This window comes from Rattus rattus, chromosome 1, assembly GCF_011064425.1.
Source record: "Rattus rattus isolate New Zealand chromosome 1, Rrattus_CSIRO_v1, whole genome shotgun sequence".
In the NCBI taxonomy this organism is placed as follows: domain Eukaryota; kingdom Metazoa; phylum Chordata; class Mammalia; order Rodentia; family Muridae; genus Rattus; species Rattus rattus.
This window is the reverse complement of record NC_046154.1, coordinates 229,491,722-229,509,411: the sequence shown is the minus strand read 5'-3', so window position 1 is coordinate 229,509,411 and position 17,690 is coordinate 229,491,722. Positions and strand designations below refer to the sequence as shown.

Genomic DNA, 17,690 nt, shown 5'->3' with positions numbered 1-17,690 from the left:
TAACGCTCTTAACCACTGAGCCATCTCTCCAGCCCGGGCAGGGCTATTTTTGAGCCACCATAGACCAAGCTGGATTCAGACTTTGCCATCTCAAGGCTGTGCCACTATTGGCAAGCATCCTGCTCGCTTCTGCATGACGGGATCACTGGGTTGTGGTAACGGCTTAATGAAATTCTGCACACAAATAGCTCATCACAGAACCCACAGCAGCAGGTGAGGAAAGGAGTTTTGGCGGGAAGGAAGGGGGCGGGCACAGGGTGGAGGAAGAGGTGGGTGCAAGTTCCATGCTTGGCCCCACGGGGGCACAGAATTGCTAACACAACCTTTCTGGTCTCCTCCGGGAAACCGTGCTCTCCCCTAAGCAATCTAGGGCTTGCACATTTTGAGCAAACTGCTTTGGGACACGCGAGTCTGGATGCTTTCCGACTTTCTCGGGACACGCCCCACTCCACTTTGCCCCGCCCCGGAAGTTGACTCCAGCGGGTTTTGGCGCGCTTTCGAAGTCTCGGGAGTTCGGGTGGATGACACGCCCTTCTCCGTGCTGCGGGATGCCCGGACCGACCGCTCCACGGAGGACCCGCGAAGAAGTGGACGCGACGCTGCAGGTCGCCAAGCTAAATGCCGCCGAGTTGCTGCCCACTGTGCACTGCCTGAGCTTCGGCTCCGGGACCGGTGGCGCGGCCACCGGCGACTTCTGCCTGCTGGAGCTGGAACCAGCACTGTGCCAGCAGCTGGAGGCCGGGGACAGGTGAGCGGGGATGGTGGGGTCGGGGTGCACCGATTCCCCCGCTTCAGAGAGGCCTCCCACTTGCTGCGTGTAGCCGGGGGAACTCCGGAGGAGGAACTGGTCCAGAGAGTTGCTTTGATTGGGCCCTTTCAGGCCGGTGGGCGGGTCCTCAGCTGCTGTCTTCTGTGCGGCTAGACTGACTTGGTAGCAGGACTGCACTGAACTTGGAGATGGATGCCAGCGGGAGAATGTCAAGAAGGAAGATCAGGGGGTTTTGAAGGGCTTAGTGGTGATGCCAAGGATTCTACCGAACACTCGTGCTATCTCAGAGTATAGCGGCAGTACCTATGTAGAGAGTTCCTGGCTTGCACTTGGGTTTCTTTTACTTGAACAAAAAAAAGTAGGACAAAAGAGACAGAAGTTTAAAGCCTAACAGACTGCTGTTGCTCGTGACCCGGAGTTGTTTGGGATCGCTTACTGAGGATCTGGAACTGTTTTTAATTCCGGGTCAACTACAAAGTTGCTGGCAAGACCTTGGATTTTAAAATCTGGGCCTTTGGCTGGGCTAGTCTGGGTTGAGTGGTAGAGTATTTACGTTATAGGCTTCTAGAATTGGAACTCAACGTACCCCTCACTTTTAGTTTTTCTTTTTCTTTTCTTTTCTTTTTTTGAGATAGGGTCTCATGTATCCAATGCTGGCCTTAACTAGCCTGGGATGACCTTGAACTCTTGATCTTACCTTTCTATTAACAAAATATTTCCAAGTGGGAGTAATAGGATGTAGAAATGACTGTTAAAGAGTAGGTACTTGGACCCAATAAACATTATTGGCACTAAGAGTCTAAAAAAACCAAAACCAAACCAAAAACCCTTTTACTCTTTATACTAAAGTTAAGTTTTAGTATAACTCGAGTCTTATATTTTAGATTATTTATTGTTATTTAGTTAAGGGAAGTGAGTTGTACACAGTTTAAAGTGCAGAGCCAACACCCTACCATCTTTGTCTTTGCTCTCTTCCCTCCTCACCTTCATCTTCCCTTCAGCTATGGCAAACTTTCCTTTGTAGACATAGTTCTCGCATAGTGCTGCAGTCTCTCCTTAGGTCCCAGTTTCTCTGCCATATAGCTGACGACTAGGCCATGCTGTGTGCCTTTGATTATGCAGAATAAAGCATGGATGACTTGAGTGCTACCAGCTGTCTGCTCTGGGAACTTGTTAGAGATGCAGAGTCCTAGGTCTGATCCACACCCATCATATCGGAGCCTGCTTCCTGTCAGCATTCCCTACCACATCTCTACGTGAGAAGTGAAGTACCACGTTAGCCTGCTTTAGAAGACTTCTTTCTTTTGCTTTTCGGCTTGTCTGGTGCTTTGGTTTTGTCATTGTTTTGGTTTTAGAAAGGATCCTAAGTAGATCAGGCTCACCTCAGACCCACCGCCTGCCATCTTATTTCGTAGCCTTGAAACTCCTGATCCTCCTGCCCCCACCTCCTAATTGCTAGGTCACAAGTGAGTATGACTGTTGGCCCGTCAGCCAACTGAATACCACAGCATCTTGATGAATTATCTTCTGATTTTTCTCAGCATGTTTTTGGTGATATTTGACCTTCAGGTCTCTTTGAATCTTTCTGGTCTGTATTAGTTATTTTTCTTTGCTTAGGTACCTGAAAGCTAGCTAGCTCTCACATGTCCCAGAATATTTTTTTTAAGGAATTATGTATTTATTTTATGTATATAAGTATGCTGTATCTGTCTTCCTACACACCAGAAGACAGCGTCAGATATTATTACAGATGGTTGTGAGCCACCATGTGGTTGCTGGGAATTGAACTCAGGACCTCTGGGAGAGCAGCCAGTGCTCTCTCCAGCCCCCATCCCTCTGGCCCCCATGTTCCAGTCCATGTATTTTATGGACTCTATCATTGTACCATAGGGACCTGTATCATTTTCTTTGCAGTTTTTACATACCTTGACCAAGGCAGCTTATAGAGGGAAAAGTGTATTTGGGCTCAGGGTTCCAAGGAGGTAGGAATCCCTCATGGCAGCTGCTGCATGCAGTGGGAGGAGGAAACTGAGATCATGTCTTTAATGGCCATCACAAAGCTGAGTGAGTGAAGTGGAAGTAGGCAAGGCTCTATACTGTCAGAGCTCCCTGTTAGTGACACATTTCCTCCAGCAAGGCTCCACCTCCCAAGTCCCCCTCAAATAGTGATGCCAACTGGGGACCAAGTGTTCAAGGGACGGAGCCTGTGTTTGGGGATGCCGGGCCTGTGTTTGGGGATGCTGGGGCCTGTGTTTGGGGATGCTGGGGCCTGTGTTTGGGGATGGGGTTCTCCTTCCAAGCACCACACTCCCTGGCTTAATTTTAAATGTAGAAGCCAGAGGATTTGGGAGTTATTTAAAGTGAGTTATCCACTGGAGTCTCAGTAAGCCACGTCTCTCCCCCCTCCATTTACCCGTAGTTTTGTGATTCGAGGAGATAAGGATGAACAGGCTGTGTTGTGCAGTAAAGACAAAACCTACGACTTGAAGGTTGCAGACACATCCAACATGCTGCTTTTCATCCCTGGTTGCAAAACTCCAGACCAGCTGAAGGGGGAGGAAACACCGAGTAACATCGTTCACACAGAGGTACCGCTTTGTCCTGTACCAGAGTCTGAGAGCTCAGTTTGTGTTCCAAGCTTGCCTTTGGCTAAAAACTTTGGGTATAAGGTGTGTGTTGTCGCAGGGGTTCTAAAACTGTCTTTACTAGAGTTTGAAATTCCTCAGTATTCGTTGAGTTAGGTTTGAATTTGTGAATTCTCTTTATATTTCCACCCCTCCCCCCACACACACATCTGGTCTTTCTCTTTTACTAGATAACTCATTTTTTTTAAAAAAAAGATATTTAATTTAATTTATTTATTTTGTAAAAATTGTGTGTGTGTTTAGGGTAGGGGACAGATGTCTTGCCTACGTGTTGTATGTCTGTGAACCATGTGCATGCAGTGCCCATGGTGACCTGGAGAGGGCGTCAGATCCACTTGGAACTGGAGTTACAAATAGTCATTAGCTGCTGCTGGTGGTGTGTGTGTATGTGTCTGTGCCTGTGTGTCTGTGTGTCTGTGTGTCTGTGTGTTGGGAATAGAACCTGGGTCCTCAGGAAGACCAACCAGTTCTTTAACCACTGAGTCATCTCTCTAACCTAAATGTCTCATTCTTTTTTTTTTTTTTTTTTATAGATTTATTTATTTATTATATATAAGTACACTGTAGCTGTCTTCAGACACACCAGAAGAGGGTATCCGATCTCATTACAGATGGTTGTGAGCCACCATGTGGTTACTGGGATTTGAACTCAGGACCTTTGGAAGAGCAGTCAGTGCTCTTAACCACTGAGCCATCTCTCCAGCCCCCTAAATGTCTCATTCTTAACGTTTTACTTATTTTTAGTAAATTATGCTGGAGATAGTGTCTTAGGGTTTTACTGCTGTGAATATGACCAAGGCAACTCTCGTAAGAACAACATTTAATTGGGGCTGGCTTACAGTCTCAGAGGTTCAATCCATTATCATCCTGGCAGGAAGCATGGCAGCATCCAGGCAGGCCTGGTGCAGGAGGAGCTGAGAGTTCAACATCTTCATCTGAAGGCTGCTCATCTTCATCTGAAGAGAAGACTGGCTTCCAGGCAGCTAGGATGATGGTTTTAAAGCCCATGCCCACAGTGACACTTCCTTCAACAAGGCCACACCTACTCCACCAAGGCCACACCTCCAAATAGTGCCACTCCCTGGGCCAAATATATTCAAACCACCACAATACGTTTTGAAAACTGAATCCCTTGAGCCCTAATGTTTGTAATATTTATGAGGTAGGGAAATGAAGGAACTTGAGGTTGGAAGTGAATGTGGTATTTTGGCCTTGAGGTTAGGTTAGTTTGTTAATATAGAGCTGATGGTGGTTATCAAACAATAGTCTCCAACCTGTCCTGGGTGTCAGTCACACATACCACAGTTGAAGCAAAGCCCTAGTGATGACTCGGGCTAGCTGTTTCCTTAAAAACAGGATTGGAGAGAAAGAAGGGAACGCGCTGGGAAGTTGTAGTGATTTATGTGGTGTTAGGGTAGAGGAACTCGCAGTAAATTTCATGTATATCTGTGGTTGTGTGTGTGTGTGTGTGTGTGTGTGTGTGTGTGTGTGTGTGTGTGCGCGTGCATGGGTATGGGTGCATGTGCGCACCTGTGTGTGCACGCATGCGAGAAACACAGTGTGTGAAACAATGTAGCCCAGGCTAGTCTTGAACTTGCTATATATCTGAGGATGACCCTGAACTTCAGATCTTCCTGTTACCAACTCCCAAGTGTTGGGATCTCAAGCTTATGTCCCCATACCTGGTTTATACAGTAGTGCTCAGGGTCAAACCCGTGGCTTTCTTGCACTCTGGGCAAGCACTCTACCACCAAGCTACTTTTCCAGGTTGTTCCTTTTTGAGGCCGTCTTTCACTGTAGCCCAGGCTGATCTTGAGCTCCTCTTCTCTCCTCCTCCTAAGGCTCGGACCAGGCAAGTACCTTAGATCCCCCACTGTGGTTGGCTGTCTTTGTTCACTTGTTTTGTCTATTTGAGACAGGGTCTCACTATGTACCCCAGGCTGGCCTGGAACTCATGTATAGATCAGGCTGGCCTGGAATTCATAGAGAGCTTTGTCTCCTGAGAGCTGGAATTAAAAGCAGGTGCTACCATGCCAATCCCTGTTTTTTCTTTTTGGAGGTTTGAATTATTTTTATTTTATGTGTATGGGTGTTTGGTCTTCATGTATTCTGTGTGCCATTGTGCACATCACCGTGCTTGGCACTTCTGTCGTGGGATTGTCACCATCCCTGTCATTCTTCTTCTGGTGGTATTCTGGTTTCTAGAGTATTCCTGAGACGTGATGTTCAGGTATTGGCTGTCATTTGGCCGGCAGAGCTCCTCCTAATGGGCTCTCCAGAGTGGCTGAGATGCCGGGAAGGGTCCACGCTGCCTTTTGTGTGTTCTTGAACAAGGAAGGTTCTGTGGGGAATGTTTTATCTTTAGAAAGGCCACTGAAGGCTTATGCTACATTGTGATTTCCAGATCTTTGGTTTCTCTAATAATTATTGGGAATTAAGAAGATGCAGACCTAAGTTAAAAAAGCTAAAGAAACTTCTAATGGAAAATACCTATGAAGGCCCTGACAGTCAGAAAGAGGAGGATCCAAGCCGCTCAAAAGTAAGAATTATATTTCCTGGTTTTACTTGAAATTTTAAAATGTAATTAATTTTTTAAAAAATTTAAAATTTTGAAGGGAGGTGGGGAACAGGGGGAAGGTTAAGAATCTCGCTCTGTAGACTTGGCTGGCCGGGACTCGCAGCCATCCCCCTGCCTCTGCTTCTTCATGTGCTAGGATTGTAGGTATGTGCTCCCATACCTCGTTACCATGGATGGCTGTCTCACTTCTTTAAACCTTGTGCAATAAAAGTCTTGAACATAAAGCAGTCTGACTAGGTAGAAAGTGGCATGCTGTGGAGGATGCTGCCATGTCAATGTGCTTGATTTCATGTGACCTCTGAAGGGAAGAGGAGCCCAGCCTGCTGGCACAGGCCTAATCCCGGTCCCACGATATGGCTTTGATTGGATTAGAATAGAGAAGAAAAGAAACGGAGCAGGATGGGGCACCGTTAGTACTTGGACGGGAAACCACGTGGTACCACTGTGGGCCTCAGGCTCCTGTTACATCCTCTCCAAAACTCAACAAGAAGATTAGGAAAGCCGCTGTTGCCAAATCATGGAAGTGTGTGTCTGTTCTGTTTGTTTCAGTATACAACTGAAGATTTGCTTAATCAAATTCAGGCAAGTGAGGAAGAGATAATGGCCCAGCTACAAGTCCTAAATGCCTGTGAGATTGGAGGTAGTATAACGAGTACCATTCATGATGGTGGACCTGTATGGTATGCAAGAGAGATGCTTTGGGCCCCTTCCCCATGGTGCATGCTTGTTTAATTTCCTTTTATCTTCAAAGGTAATGATATTATGAGCTGGCATTACCCAGCTATTATGAGATTCTTCTGCCTCGGCTCGCAGAATGCTGGGATCATTGGTCCACACTATCACATCCAGTGGCACGTCAGATTCCTTCTGAAATGGGGTGTCCTTTTTCAAATTAACTTTATGGTTAGCATACTGAGATACAGATCCCACTGTGACATTTTCATGTGTATGTGTCATTATGCCTTGCTCTTAGCCACTCTCCCACTGCCCCTCCCATCACCTCCCCTGCAGAGGTTTCCTTCTGGCTAATGGACATATATATTCCCTTAACTTCTTTTCCTTCTCCCTTTCCATTAGACTTCTTCCTTATAATCCTGTTTCTGCTTTTATATCCTACATACAAATGTGTATCTACACACACACACACACACACACACACACACACACACACACACACACACGCACTTTATGTCTAAATTCTATTTATTGGAGAAAACATGAGACTTGTCTTTTCTGTCTTGTTCATTTCTCTTAACATACCGTTCTCCACATCCATCCGTTTTCCTTCAAATGCCTTCATTTCCTTCTTTGTTGCTGAAGAAAATCTCACTGTGTATATATGTAGTTTCTTTACAAATGGGGACGCCATCTTGATTGCCAGTGGTTATTTTTCTTGTGTACACCTTGACAGAATTGTCACTTCTGTAATGAACTGGACTTCTCTGTGCTGTGAGAACTCATTGTTTTCACATAGCTGTGGTCAGAGAGTTGTGACCAACAGCATGACACCACACAGATTACTCAGGCTGTCCCTCTTAGACAGTCTCTTCTCAGGTGACTCAAGGTTGTACCTAGTTGACAATTAACAGTCACTGCTGCAGTGCCTTATGGGTAACAGGGTGTTACTGCTCTTTTTGTTGATTATCTAGTAACTTTACTTAAAATGCTCTTTGGTGAGTTTGGCATTTGGAATTTGTAGGTTACTGGAGGATTCTTGAATTTGATTACGAGATCAAACTTCTAAATCATGTAACTCAGCTTGTGGATTCTGAATCTTGGTCTTTTAATAAAGTTCCCTTGAATGTATGCCTGCAGGAACTTGGACCTTTGGAGCCAGAGTGAGTATTTTCTTTTTTTAATTTTTAAAAAAAATTTGTATTTATTTATTTTATGTATATAAGTACACTGAAGCTGTCTCCAGACACACCAGAAGAGGGCGCCAGATCCCTTTACAGATGGTTGTGAGCCACCATGTGGTTGCTGGGATTTGAACTCAGGACCTCGGGAAGAGCAGTCAGTGCTCTTGACCGCTGAGCCGTCCTCCAGCCCCAGTATTTTCATTATTTGTCTCTGCAGATTTCTTTAAGACAATGAACATTTTTTTTTTCAGACTAGACGTAAACTGAGGGCATGGCATTTACATTCTGATATGATAGAGAGTTTTAAAGATGTTTATTTTTATTTTACGTGTATGAGTTTTCTTTGCCTGCATGTATGCACATGCACTATATATTACGCTGCCTGCACGGGTCAGAAGAGGGCATCAGATCTCCTTGAACTGGAGTTAACTGGTGGTTCTGAGGCACCAGGTGGGTGCTGGGAACTGAACCTGGCTTCTGTGTAAAACAGCAAGTGCTCTTAGCTGCTGAGTTGCTCTGGAGCCGCGGGGGGAGAAATTGAAAATATACAACTAGAAAGGATTTGGGACTTTTGGCCACTGGGGTGAGTACATCTGCATCATCTTCTCTACTTTTTATTTCAGTCACTGAAAAAAATTAATGGTTGTAATTCATGCTAATTTTTGTAGAACAGGCCTTCGCATGTAGCAGTTCCCAGAATATTTAAGTAAGTTCTTTTTTTTTTTCCGGAGCTGGGGACCGAACCCAGGGCCTTGTGCTTGCTAGGCAAGCACTCTACTACTGAGCTAAATCCCCAACCCCTTAAGTAAGTTCTTAAGTCTTACTTGTCACCAAAGGAATTTAATATTTGAAATCCTTAATTGATATGTAAGTTTTTAGTATGACACATATCTTTTAAATGTTCATAAGTTCTCTTGTATGCTTTAAATTTTCAGGGAAATGATTGAGCACTGTCTTAAATGCTACGGAAAGAAGTACGTGGACAAAGGTGAGGAGTGGACAGTGTCCTGGTGGGCACTCTAACTTGTGTGATGGACAAGTATGTTGGTGTTAATAAGAACTGTGGGACTGTGTGAGGTAAGCAGAGATCGTGATTCCTTCCACAGCATTTTGTTGAGTTAAAGGAAGTGCTGGTATTGTACTGGATGATAAGTGTCTTTGTTAGGGTTTTACTGCTGTGAACAGACACCATGACCAAGGCAACTCTCACAAGGACAACATTTAATTGGGGCTGGCTTACAGGTTCAGAGGTTCAGTCCATTATCATCAAGGTGGGAACATGGCAGCGTCTAGGCAGGAGGAGCTGAGAGTGCTACATCTTCATCTGGAAGCTGCTAGTAGAATACTGGCTCCCAGGCAGCTAGGATGAGGGTCTTAAAGCCCATACCCAAGGGGTGCACCTACTCCACCAAGACCACACCTTCCTTCTAATAGTGCCACTCTCTGAGCCGAGCATATACAAACCATAATAAGAAGCTAATACAGTGGCAGTGAGATGGCTGAGCCAAGCCTGCCCAGTGACCTGAGCTTTAGCCCTACTACGAGGTGACTCCTGATCGTTGTCATTTGGGGGCACACGCAAGCCCACACGTGTACATACACTCAAACAGTACCTCAGTAAATGCCACGTAGCCGACGATGTCTGACCATTTCCTTAGGTGAAGTCTATTTTGAATTGAATGCTGACAAAGTATGCAGAGCGACCGCGGAGATGCTGCTGCAGAATGCCGTGAAGTTTAACCTCGCTGAGTTTCAGGAAGTTTGGCAGCAGAGTGTTCCCGAGGGGATGACAACTCGGCTGGATCAGCTCAAGGTGAGGTTGCTGGACGCTGCGCCTGGGATTCTTTGGATGATCTCTGACTAGGGGAGGTGATTCTTGTCCTGGAGTTGAATTGGGAGCTATTTTATTTTCCTAGATACCCATTAGGTGTACAGTCTTCATTTACTCCACCAGACTCCTTTAACTCCCCCAGGATTTACAGAGAAATAATTTATTTAGAATACTACCACTTACATTTTTTTAAAGAAAAGTTGGAGTTTATTATGCATACACATTCACTTCCTTCCTTCATTTATGTATTTATTTATTTATAAGGCAGAACCGTGTATGTTCCAGGTTAGCCTTGAGCTCTTTGTGTAACCAGAGACAGCCTTAAACATCTGATCTCCTTAGCTCTACCGTGCATGCACGGGATCATAGGCATGTGAAACTCCTCCTGGTTTTAAGCAGTGCTGGGGATTGAGTGTAGGGCTGTGTGAAGGCCACATAAGCAGTCTCTCTATCACAAGTTAGGGGCTTTTGAAGGAAAGGCATGCAAATAGACAAAGTACAGGTGGGAAGGGAAGGAGGGAAAGGGAAAAATGAGAGCGTGGAGCTAAAGAAATGGATTGTTGCTGGGGTGCCAATGTAGCATGTACTAGTACTTACCTAGTACCCACAAAACCCAGAGTTCAATCCCAGCAACTCTAAAAAATTAAGCATGGTGATGTATGCCTATAACCCAGCATTTAGGGTAGAGGCCAGAGGATCAGAAGTTCAAAATCACCTTTGGCTACACAGTGAGTATTTGTCAGCCTAGAGAAAACCCTGTCTCAAAAACAAGGAAACAAACCCCAAAGAATGTTTTAGTCAGGGTTTCTATTCCTGCACAGAACACCATGACCAAGAAGCAAGTTGGGGAGGAAAGGGTTTATTGAGCTTACACTTCCGCATTGCTATTCATCACCAAAGGAAGTCAGGACTGGAACTCAAGCAGGGCAGGAAGCAGGAGCTGATGCAGAGGCCATGGAGGGATGTTACTTACTGGCTTGCTTCCCTTGGCTTGCTCAGTCTGCTTTCTTATACCAGCCCAGGGATGGCACCACCCACAATGGACTGGGTCCTCTCACCTTGACCACTAGTTGAGAAAATGCCTTACAGCTGGGTCTCATGGAGGCATTTCCTCAACTGAGGCTCCTTTCTCTGTGATAACTCCAGCTTGTGTCAAGTTGACACACAGAGCCAGCCAGTGCACTGGTCAAAGAAACAGATAATAGGGAGGAGAAATGAACTGGCTCTTAGGTAAAAATGCTTCCCATCAAACCTAACAACCCCAGTTTAATCTTTAAGAATTACATGATGGGGGGTTGGGGATTTAGCTCAGTGGTAGAGCACTTGCCTAGTAAGCACAAGGCCCTGGGCCTCGGTTCTCAGCTCTGGAAAAAAAAAAAAAAAAAAAAAAAAAGAATTACATGATGGATTCTCTTCATTTGTCCTCTGATTTCTACACATGAGTTGCTGTGTGCACATGTTCCCTCTATCCTACACACACACACACAGTGTAAAAAAAAATGAACAAACAGAAATAGATATTGGGTGATGGGGAGGGAAATCTTGAGGCTTTAGCATATATTGCCACTTCTGACCACTTAGATATCAGGTTGAATACCAGAACCTCAGTTACCTAGGCTTCCTGCCTCTCCAAGGCAGTGGGGACGGAGCCGGTATCGTCTGTAATGGGGATGTGTGGGTCTGGGGCTCAGAAGAGAGATCTGAGTAAAAGATGCAAATGTTTCAGTCATGAGCAAGGGCATCAGAGGCTGTGGGGAAGGATGAGGTGACCCAGGACAGGTGGAGAAACAGGTAAGAGGATTGGGTAGAGGTCTGGGAAACGACATATTAAATAAGACGGAAAAGAAGACCGTGATGTCAGAGGTGGAGGGAGAAGAAAAGAGGAAAGAGATGGGCATTAGCAAGAGCTGGGAAGGTGACTCCAAGAAGCCCAGGAAAGGAATGGCTACATTTGACAGTGACTGACCACTGGTGACACTAAAGCTGTCTTGGCAAAGACATCACAGATTAGAGGGACTCTTTATGAAAACTGCTTCATGTAAACCTCTGGATAGACTTCCTGTAAAGTCTCTGTAGATGGTATTTTAAATGCCAGGGTTAAATGTAATGGAAAAGAAGTATTCAAATATGAGACCATTACTTTAACGGACTTTTTCCCCTTTGCCCAAACTTCTTGTCTCTGGTAGGGTTTAGCACTGGTGGATAGAAGCTCAAGACCAGAAATCATATTTTTGTTCAAAGTAGATGCTTTGCCTGAGGGAACACAGGATCGTTTTAACAGTCTATTCTCTCTAAGAGAAAAGTGGACGGAAGAAGACATCGCTCCATATATCCAGTAAGTAATTCATCCAGAATGGGTTGTGACAGTAGTTCTTTAAAATACCGCATAGGGTTTTAGATTTATGACCCAAACACGTCACGGTTGTGTATTCTCTGAAGATGCAGTGTGCCTGGAAAATTTCTTAGGTGGTCTCCTCTCTCATAGTTTGACATCTCATTCTGAAGGTGGAGTATGCGGTCTTTTCCACTTAACATTCCTGCCACTATCATCTCTCTGCTCTCCTCTCTGCAAAATCACAGTTCCTTGGGGGAGAGAAGATATACTCACGTCTCACTGAGTAAATGCCTCTTACTGATTGCCAGCTCCCGTCTTGCTTGCTGCCTCAGCTGTTACTTTTATCATTGTTGTTATTTTCTTCTTTGGTTAGATTTATTTATTTAATCTGGGAGTGTGTGTGTGTGTGTGAAGACAGATGCATATGAGGAGGTCAGAGGACAACCTTGGGTATTCCCCCTTCCCGTTTTACTTTATTTGAGACAGGTTCTCCTGTTGTTGTTCTTTTTCGTTTGTTCTGTTTTGTCTTTTGTTCTCTTGTCTCCGTCTTCTGTCTCCATCATGGAGTATTGAGATGCAGACCCATGCTATTGCATCCAGCTTTATGTAGCTTCTAGAGATTAGAGCTCAGGTCCTCACATGTGCATAGCAAGTGCCTCACCTACTGGGCCATCTGCTCCTTAGCCTTGCTTTGGTTTTGTGAAGCTCAGTCCCAGATAGCTCAGGCTGGCCTTCAGCTCACTCTGTAGCCGAGGATGACCTTGAGCCCCTGTCCCTCCTACCCATGCTGGGGTTGCAGTTATGAGTCACCATGCCCATCAACTGTCTTAACTTAGTATAAATTTTATTATTTTACTTTAGTTTTGAGACAGGGTCTCATTTGATAGCCCAGGTTAGCCTCAAACACATTATGTAGGTTAGGGCTGGTCTGCAATTCATGATCTTTCTTCCTCACTTTCTCAGATGCTGGGATTATAGGAATCTACTACTACACCTGACTCTTGAATTATTCTTTAATATCATGATAGAGGCCAGATTCCAAAAGAGCAAGTTAGCCTTGATGTCTCAAGTCTGCCAACCCTTGAAATCCGTTAACACCGCCATCACCGTTGGGGCATACCTTGTAGGCCGTCCCTCTTTTCCCTGCGGTTTTTGTTCTGGGTTCTCTCTGGCTCCTGCTCTGCACATGTTCTTCCTCACTTCTCTCCCTCTCAATGAAACCCAACATTCTGCTGGTTCTATGACCGACATCAGTAGCCTAAGTTTCTGGAGAAAAGTCTCCAAGGGGATCACCAGAATTATATAGAATTTAGCCCAGGCCTGGCCTGTCACTCTATCTCAGGGAACCTTTCTACCCTTATGGCGTCATCAAACCTTTTATCTTCACACATCACTGCCACCTCATTTTGTCTTCAAGCCCAGCTTATGATCTCATTCCTTGAGGAAATGGGAACAACTAAACAAGAACCACCTTTTTCCCCCTGGCCAAGCCTTCGACCCCCTCACGTCTGCACCTTTTCCTTTCCTTTAGGTTCCTCCTTGCAGAGTATTGTACCTCCTCTTTTTGTCCTCGGGTGTATTTGTGTGTATCTGTGAGTGAGTATGGGTACCTGTGTGAGGGGGGAGGATGCCCATGCACATGGAGGCCAGAAGAATCAGATGTCTTTTCCGTCCCTCTGCCTGTTTCTCTGAGGCTGTGCCTTTTCACAAACCTAGGACTTGTCTTTGCTAGGCTTGAAGCTAGCACGTGTTATGTGGTTTGTGACCCTTGGGAAAAGACATAGACTCAATCCAATTATAATTAAAAGATTTATTGATTAGCTGCTTGGAGGATGAACAATCTCTGAGCCAAATTTGAGATTGCCATGTAGGAGGGCAAGGCCTTTTAAAGGAGAAAACCACAGGAAGATCTTCAAAATCTATGCAAGCAAGTAAAAAACCTGTTCTGCCAGGTTAAGGGATTACGGCAACTCAAAACAATCTTTGAATGTCTGTGTTAGCAAGTTACAGAAGCAAAAAAGTAGTTAGTCATCTAACAAGTAGTCATGGCTGTATGTTTTGGGGTGGGAGTCACTGAGCCAGGGTTACTGGGAACTTATCTTCCAGCTGGGGCCTGGATCAGAGATGAACAGTTGGTGTCTACCAAGATGGGCACATGGCATAGCCTGCGGCTTCTCTAGCCATAACACATGGCTAGCCATCTTCCCGGATCTGCCTCTCTTGGAGCTGGGATGTTTGCAGAACAATCCGTTTGACACCATGAGTTCTGGGATCTAAATTCTAGTCCTTATGATTGTGGAACAAGTGCTCCTAACTACTGAGCCATCTCCCCAGTTCCATTGTCCCTCCTCTCCATACCAGTCCTCCCTTTGCACTGGATTCATCTCCTCTGGCCTTTTCTAAGACGTGGCCAAGTTATCTCTTTTCTCCCATTCTGGGTTATCCCCTCGATACATTCTAGTGTCACCACCCAGCCTGCAAAGCAACCTCATGCTCTTTTTCTCTCCATCGTAAGAGAATTCGTGATTGAACTAGGCAAGTTCTCCACCACTGAACTTTGTCTTCAGCCCTACTTGTTTGTTTGTGTATTTGTGGGAGAGGGAGAAGAGTGTGCCATGGCTCGTATGTGGAAGCAGATGAGAACGTTTAATAGTTGGGTCTTTCTCTTTACGATGTTCAGCCCCAGGGTCTGAACTCAGGATGTCAGCTTGGTGGCAAATGACTTCATCTGCTGAGCCATCTCACCCACAACCTTTTCAATCACTCAACCAACCATCCAACCAATCTCTCTGTCTTCCTTCCTCCCTACCATTCTTTCTTTGTTCCCTTCCTCCCTCCCCTCTCTCCCCCTTTCCCTCTCCCTCTTGAGACAGGCTCTTACTAGGTTGCTTGGGGAGGCCTGGAGCTCACTCAATTCCTTCTGCCTCAGACTCCCAGCAAGCTAACTTTACAGACTTACAAACCTGTGCCACCAGGCCAGCTATGTCCTCTCTTTTGTTCATGGGTTTCTCGGTACCTTCATCCAGGCCTGAATAAATGAACTGACGTCCTTATTCTAGCTTCAAGGTTGATGCTTTCTATGACCTACCAATTGTTAAACCTTAAAAAGTAACGGCATGATGAGTCCTCCACGGATCTCACCGCCCAGCTTCCAGAGTCAGCTCACTGCCTTCACTGTTTAAAGCTCAGGGCAGATGCTTTGACTACTTTCTAAATGCTGCCGCTAGCTCCCTTTTACACTTAAATCACAAGCCCTTCTGTGTACGTCATGGCCCTTTGCTCTGTCTCTCGTGTCATTGGCTGCCTTCTCAATAGAAGAAGACTGCTTCCAGCAGTCTTCTTTTTGAGGCGCATAAAAAGTCCAAGAAGAGCGGACAATCTAGACAGGCTCATACTTGGCAAGCCTAGGATGCAGGTTCTTGACCGTGGGCTCCTCCATATCACATTCTTCTATTTGTCATGTAAAGATATACTGGAAAGTATCTGGGACTTAGAAGTCATACAGGCAGGGTGGACACGTTTGACCCTCATTTACTACCTGATCGTGTTGCCTCATGTCAAGTGAAATGACACGTGTAATCTGCCCACCTCAGTTAAGATTCAGAAGCAGTTGCCACTGTTCTCACACATTGGAAAGATGGCTTTAGCGGGTAGTAGTGAAGTGAGCCGCATTGTATCATATTACATTCCTGCAAATGTTCATGGTATTCATTTATTTTTATTCCACAGAGATTTGTGCGGAGAGAAGCAAACTATAGGTGCGTTGCTTACTAAATATTCTCGGTCTTCAATGCAAAATGGCGTGAAAGTTTATAATTCAAGGAGACTCATTTCTTAAAAGGACATACTGAATTGCTTTATAAAGTTGCTGGGTACAATAAAAACAATTCTTTTGGCTATTTTTATCCCTGACTTCTTTAAAGTTTTGGTTTTCCTATGATTATTATATATATATACGTGCTGTTTGTGTTCATGGCTACATGTGCCACAGCAGGCATGTACACATCTAAGGACTTCCTGTGGAGCCATTTTTCAGCTTCTGCCTTTCAAGTTCAGGGATCAAACCTAGATTACCAGGTTTACCAGCAAGCCTCATTACCTGCTCAACCATCTTTCTGGCCTTATTGGCTTTTAAAACCAAGTCTTTGAATACCTTTTTCTCCTCTTCAGCTTCTTGTAACTGCTCCCCCACCCCCTTTTTTAAATTTCTTCAGTTTAATAGGATATTTCCATATCCTTCAGGTTACATTTGTAAAATGTTCACTATATACAAGGATGAAAAAAAAAAAATCCAGTTAGTGGCAGCGGTGGTGGTGCACACCTTTAATCCCATCACTTAGAAGACAGAGGCAGATGAATCTCTAAGTTTAAGGTTTGTCTGGTTCACAGATCAAGTTCCAGGACAGCCAGGATTACACAGAGAAACCCCGTCTTGTAAAAAAAAAAAATCTGTATTTATTATATCTTGAAGTCTGTAAGAATTCTATATGTAGAAAGTTCTGTTTTTTATATATAAAATTCCATATCTTTATGATTTGGTACCCTAGTTATTAATACATTTTAAAAGTTTCCTGAAGAACTATTAGTAATAGTCTCATTCAGAGCTTTATTTTGTTAAAAAGCAGTTTATATATATATAATATATATATATATATTATATATATATCAACTATATATATACTATCTATCTACACACACACACACACACACACACACGATTTATTAGAGTGGCTTACAGGCTGTGGTCCACTTACTCCAACAATGGCTATCTACCAATGGAAAGTCCAGGAATTCAGTAGTTGTTCAGTCTATGAGGCTGTATGTCTGAGGTGGTCTGAGGTGTCCACCAGAATCCCAAAGAAGTAGGCTCTATGCCAGTGAAGAAATAAACTTGCCAGCAAGATCGAAAACAAACAAGTAAAGAGCAAAAGCTTCCCACTTCAAACATTTAATTAAGAAAAATCTCTCCTAGGTATACTGAGCGGCTTAGATTTTAGTTAATTCCAGATGTAATCGAGGTGACAACCAAGAATAGCCATCACCAGTTGGAATCTGTATCAGTTGTTTACATTGCTGAAATGGGCTTAACACTGGCCTCTGTTTACTTGACTATGCACTAGTGATAAAGTGGACTTAATTCTGCATGCTGTGCAAAGAATACTAGCAGTATTCCCCTGCTTGGGTAGAACTCACTAGAGAACTATCCATCATTTCTAGTTTTGGCAAGTCCGTCTTGTTCACTGGTTGCTCCCACTCCTAACGAGGTGCTATGCTCTGCAAAGTCCTGGCACTTTCTGTCTTGTGTGCCCCAGCTATGACTTTCCCCAGTCCATACATAGAAGAAATCAGTGATGGCTCACCAGACCCAACCAGTGAAGACCTACCAGATTCAACTATTGACCTACTAAGCTCAACCAGTGGCCAATGGGAATCAATTGAATCATGCTAACCGTTGGCTTAGAGCAGTGGTTCTCACCCTAATGTTGCAACCCATTAATACAGTTCCTCATGCTGTGGTGACCCCATCATAAAATTTTTTTCAGTGCTACTTCATAACTAATTTTGCTACTGTTATGAATTGTAATGTAAATATCTGATGTACACATCTGTACATCTTACATGACCCTGTGAAAGGGTCCTTTGATACCTCCCCAAACCCCAAGGTCAAGATCC

General features: G+C 44.5%; 1 protein-coding gene across 4 annotated transcripts; it reads left to right on the top strand.

Annotated features, from left to right (window-relative positions):
- The first annotated feature begins 288 nt into the window (after positions 1 to 288).
- Positions 289 to 15,922, top strand: Dscc1 (DNA replication and sister chromatid cohesion 1). 4 transcript variants are annotated; one of them, XM_032915543.1, is made up of 9 exons: positions 289 to 748; positions 3,189 to 3,357; positions 5,819 to 5,953; positions 6,542 to 6,632; positions 7,692 to 7,830; positions 8,787 to 8,839; positions 9,510 to 9,664; positions 11,927 to 12,017; positions 15,747 to 15,922. In XM_032915543.1, exons 1-8 carry the CDS (start codon positions 522 to 524, stop codon positions 11,975 to 11,977), a joined length of 1,020 nt encoding a protein of 339 aa, XP_032771434.1. In that variant the 5' UTR covers positions 289 to 521; the 3' UTR covers positions 11,978 to 12,017; positions 15,747 to 15,922. The 4 variants fall into 4 exon arrangements, with proteins under 4 accessions (XP_032771434.1, XP_032771428.1, XP_032771421.1 ...); XM_032915537.1 differs by having other exon boundaries at positions 11,869 to 12,017; XM_032915530.1 differs by lacking the exon at positions 15,747 to 15,922 and adding an exon at positions 12,168 to 12,328 and having other exon boundaries at positions 11,869 to 12,017.
- Positions 15,923 to 17,690: the final 1,768 nt, after the last annotated feature.

Excerpts from the sequence above, each read along its gene's own strand:
- Dscc1 (XM_032915530.1), top strand. The coding sequence starts at position 522 with ATGACACGCCCTTCTCCGTGCTGCGGGATGCCCGGACCGACCGCTCCA. Across the intron at positions 749-3,188 it reads CAGCTGGAGGCCGGGGACAG|TTTTGTGATTCGAGGAGATA; the intron begins GTGAGCGGGGAT and ends ATTTACCCGTAG. Across the intron at positions 9,665-11,868 it reads CTCGGCTGGATCAGCTCAAG|GGTTTAGCACTGGTGGATAG; the intron begins GTGAGGTTGCTG and ends TGTCTCTGGTAG.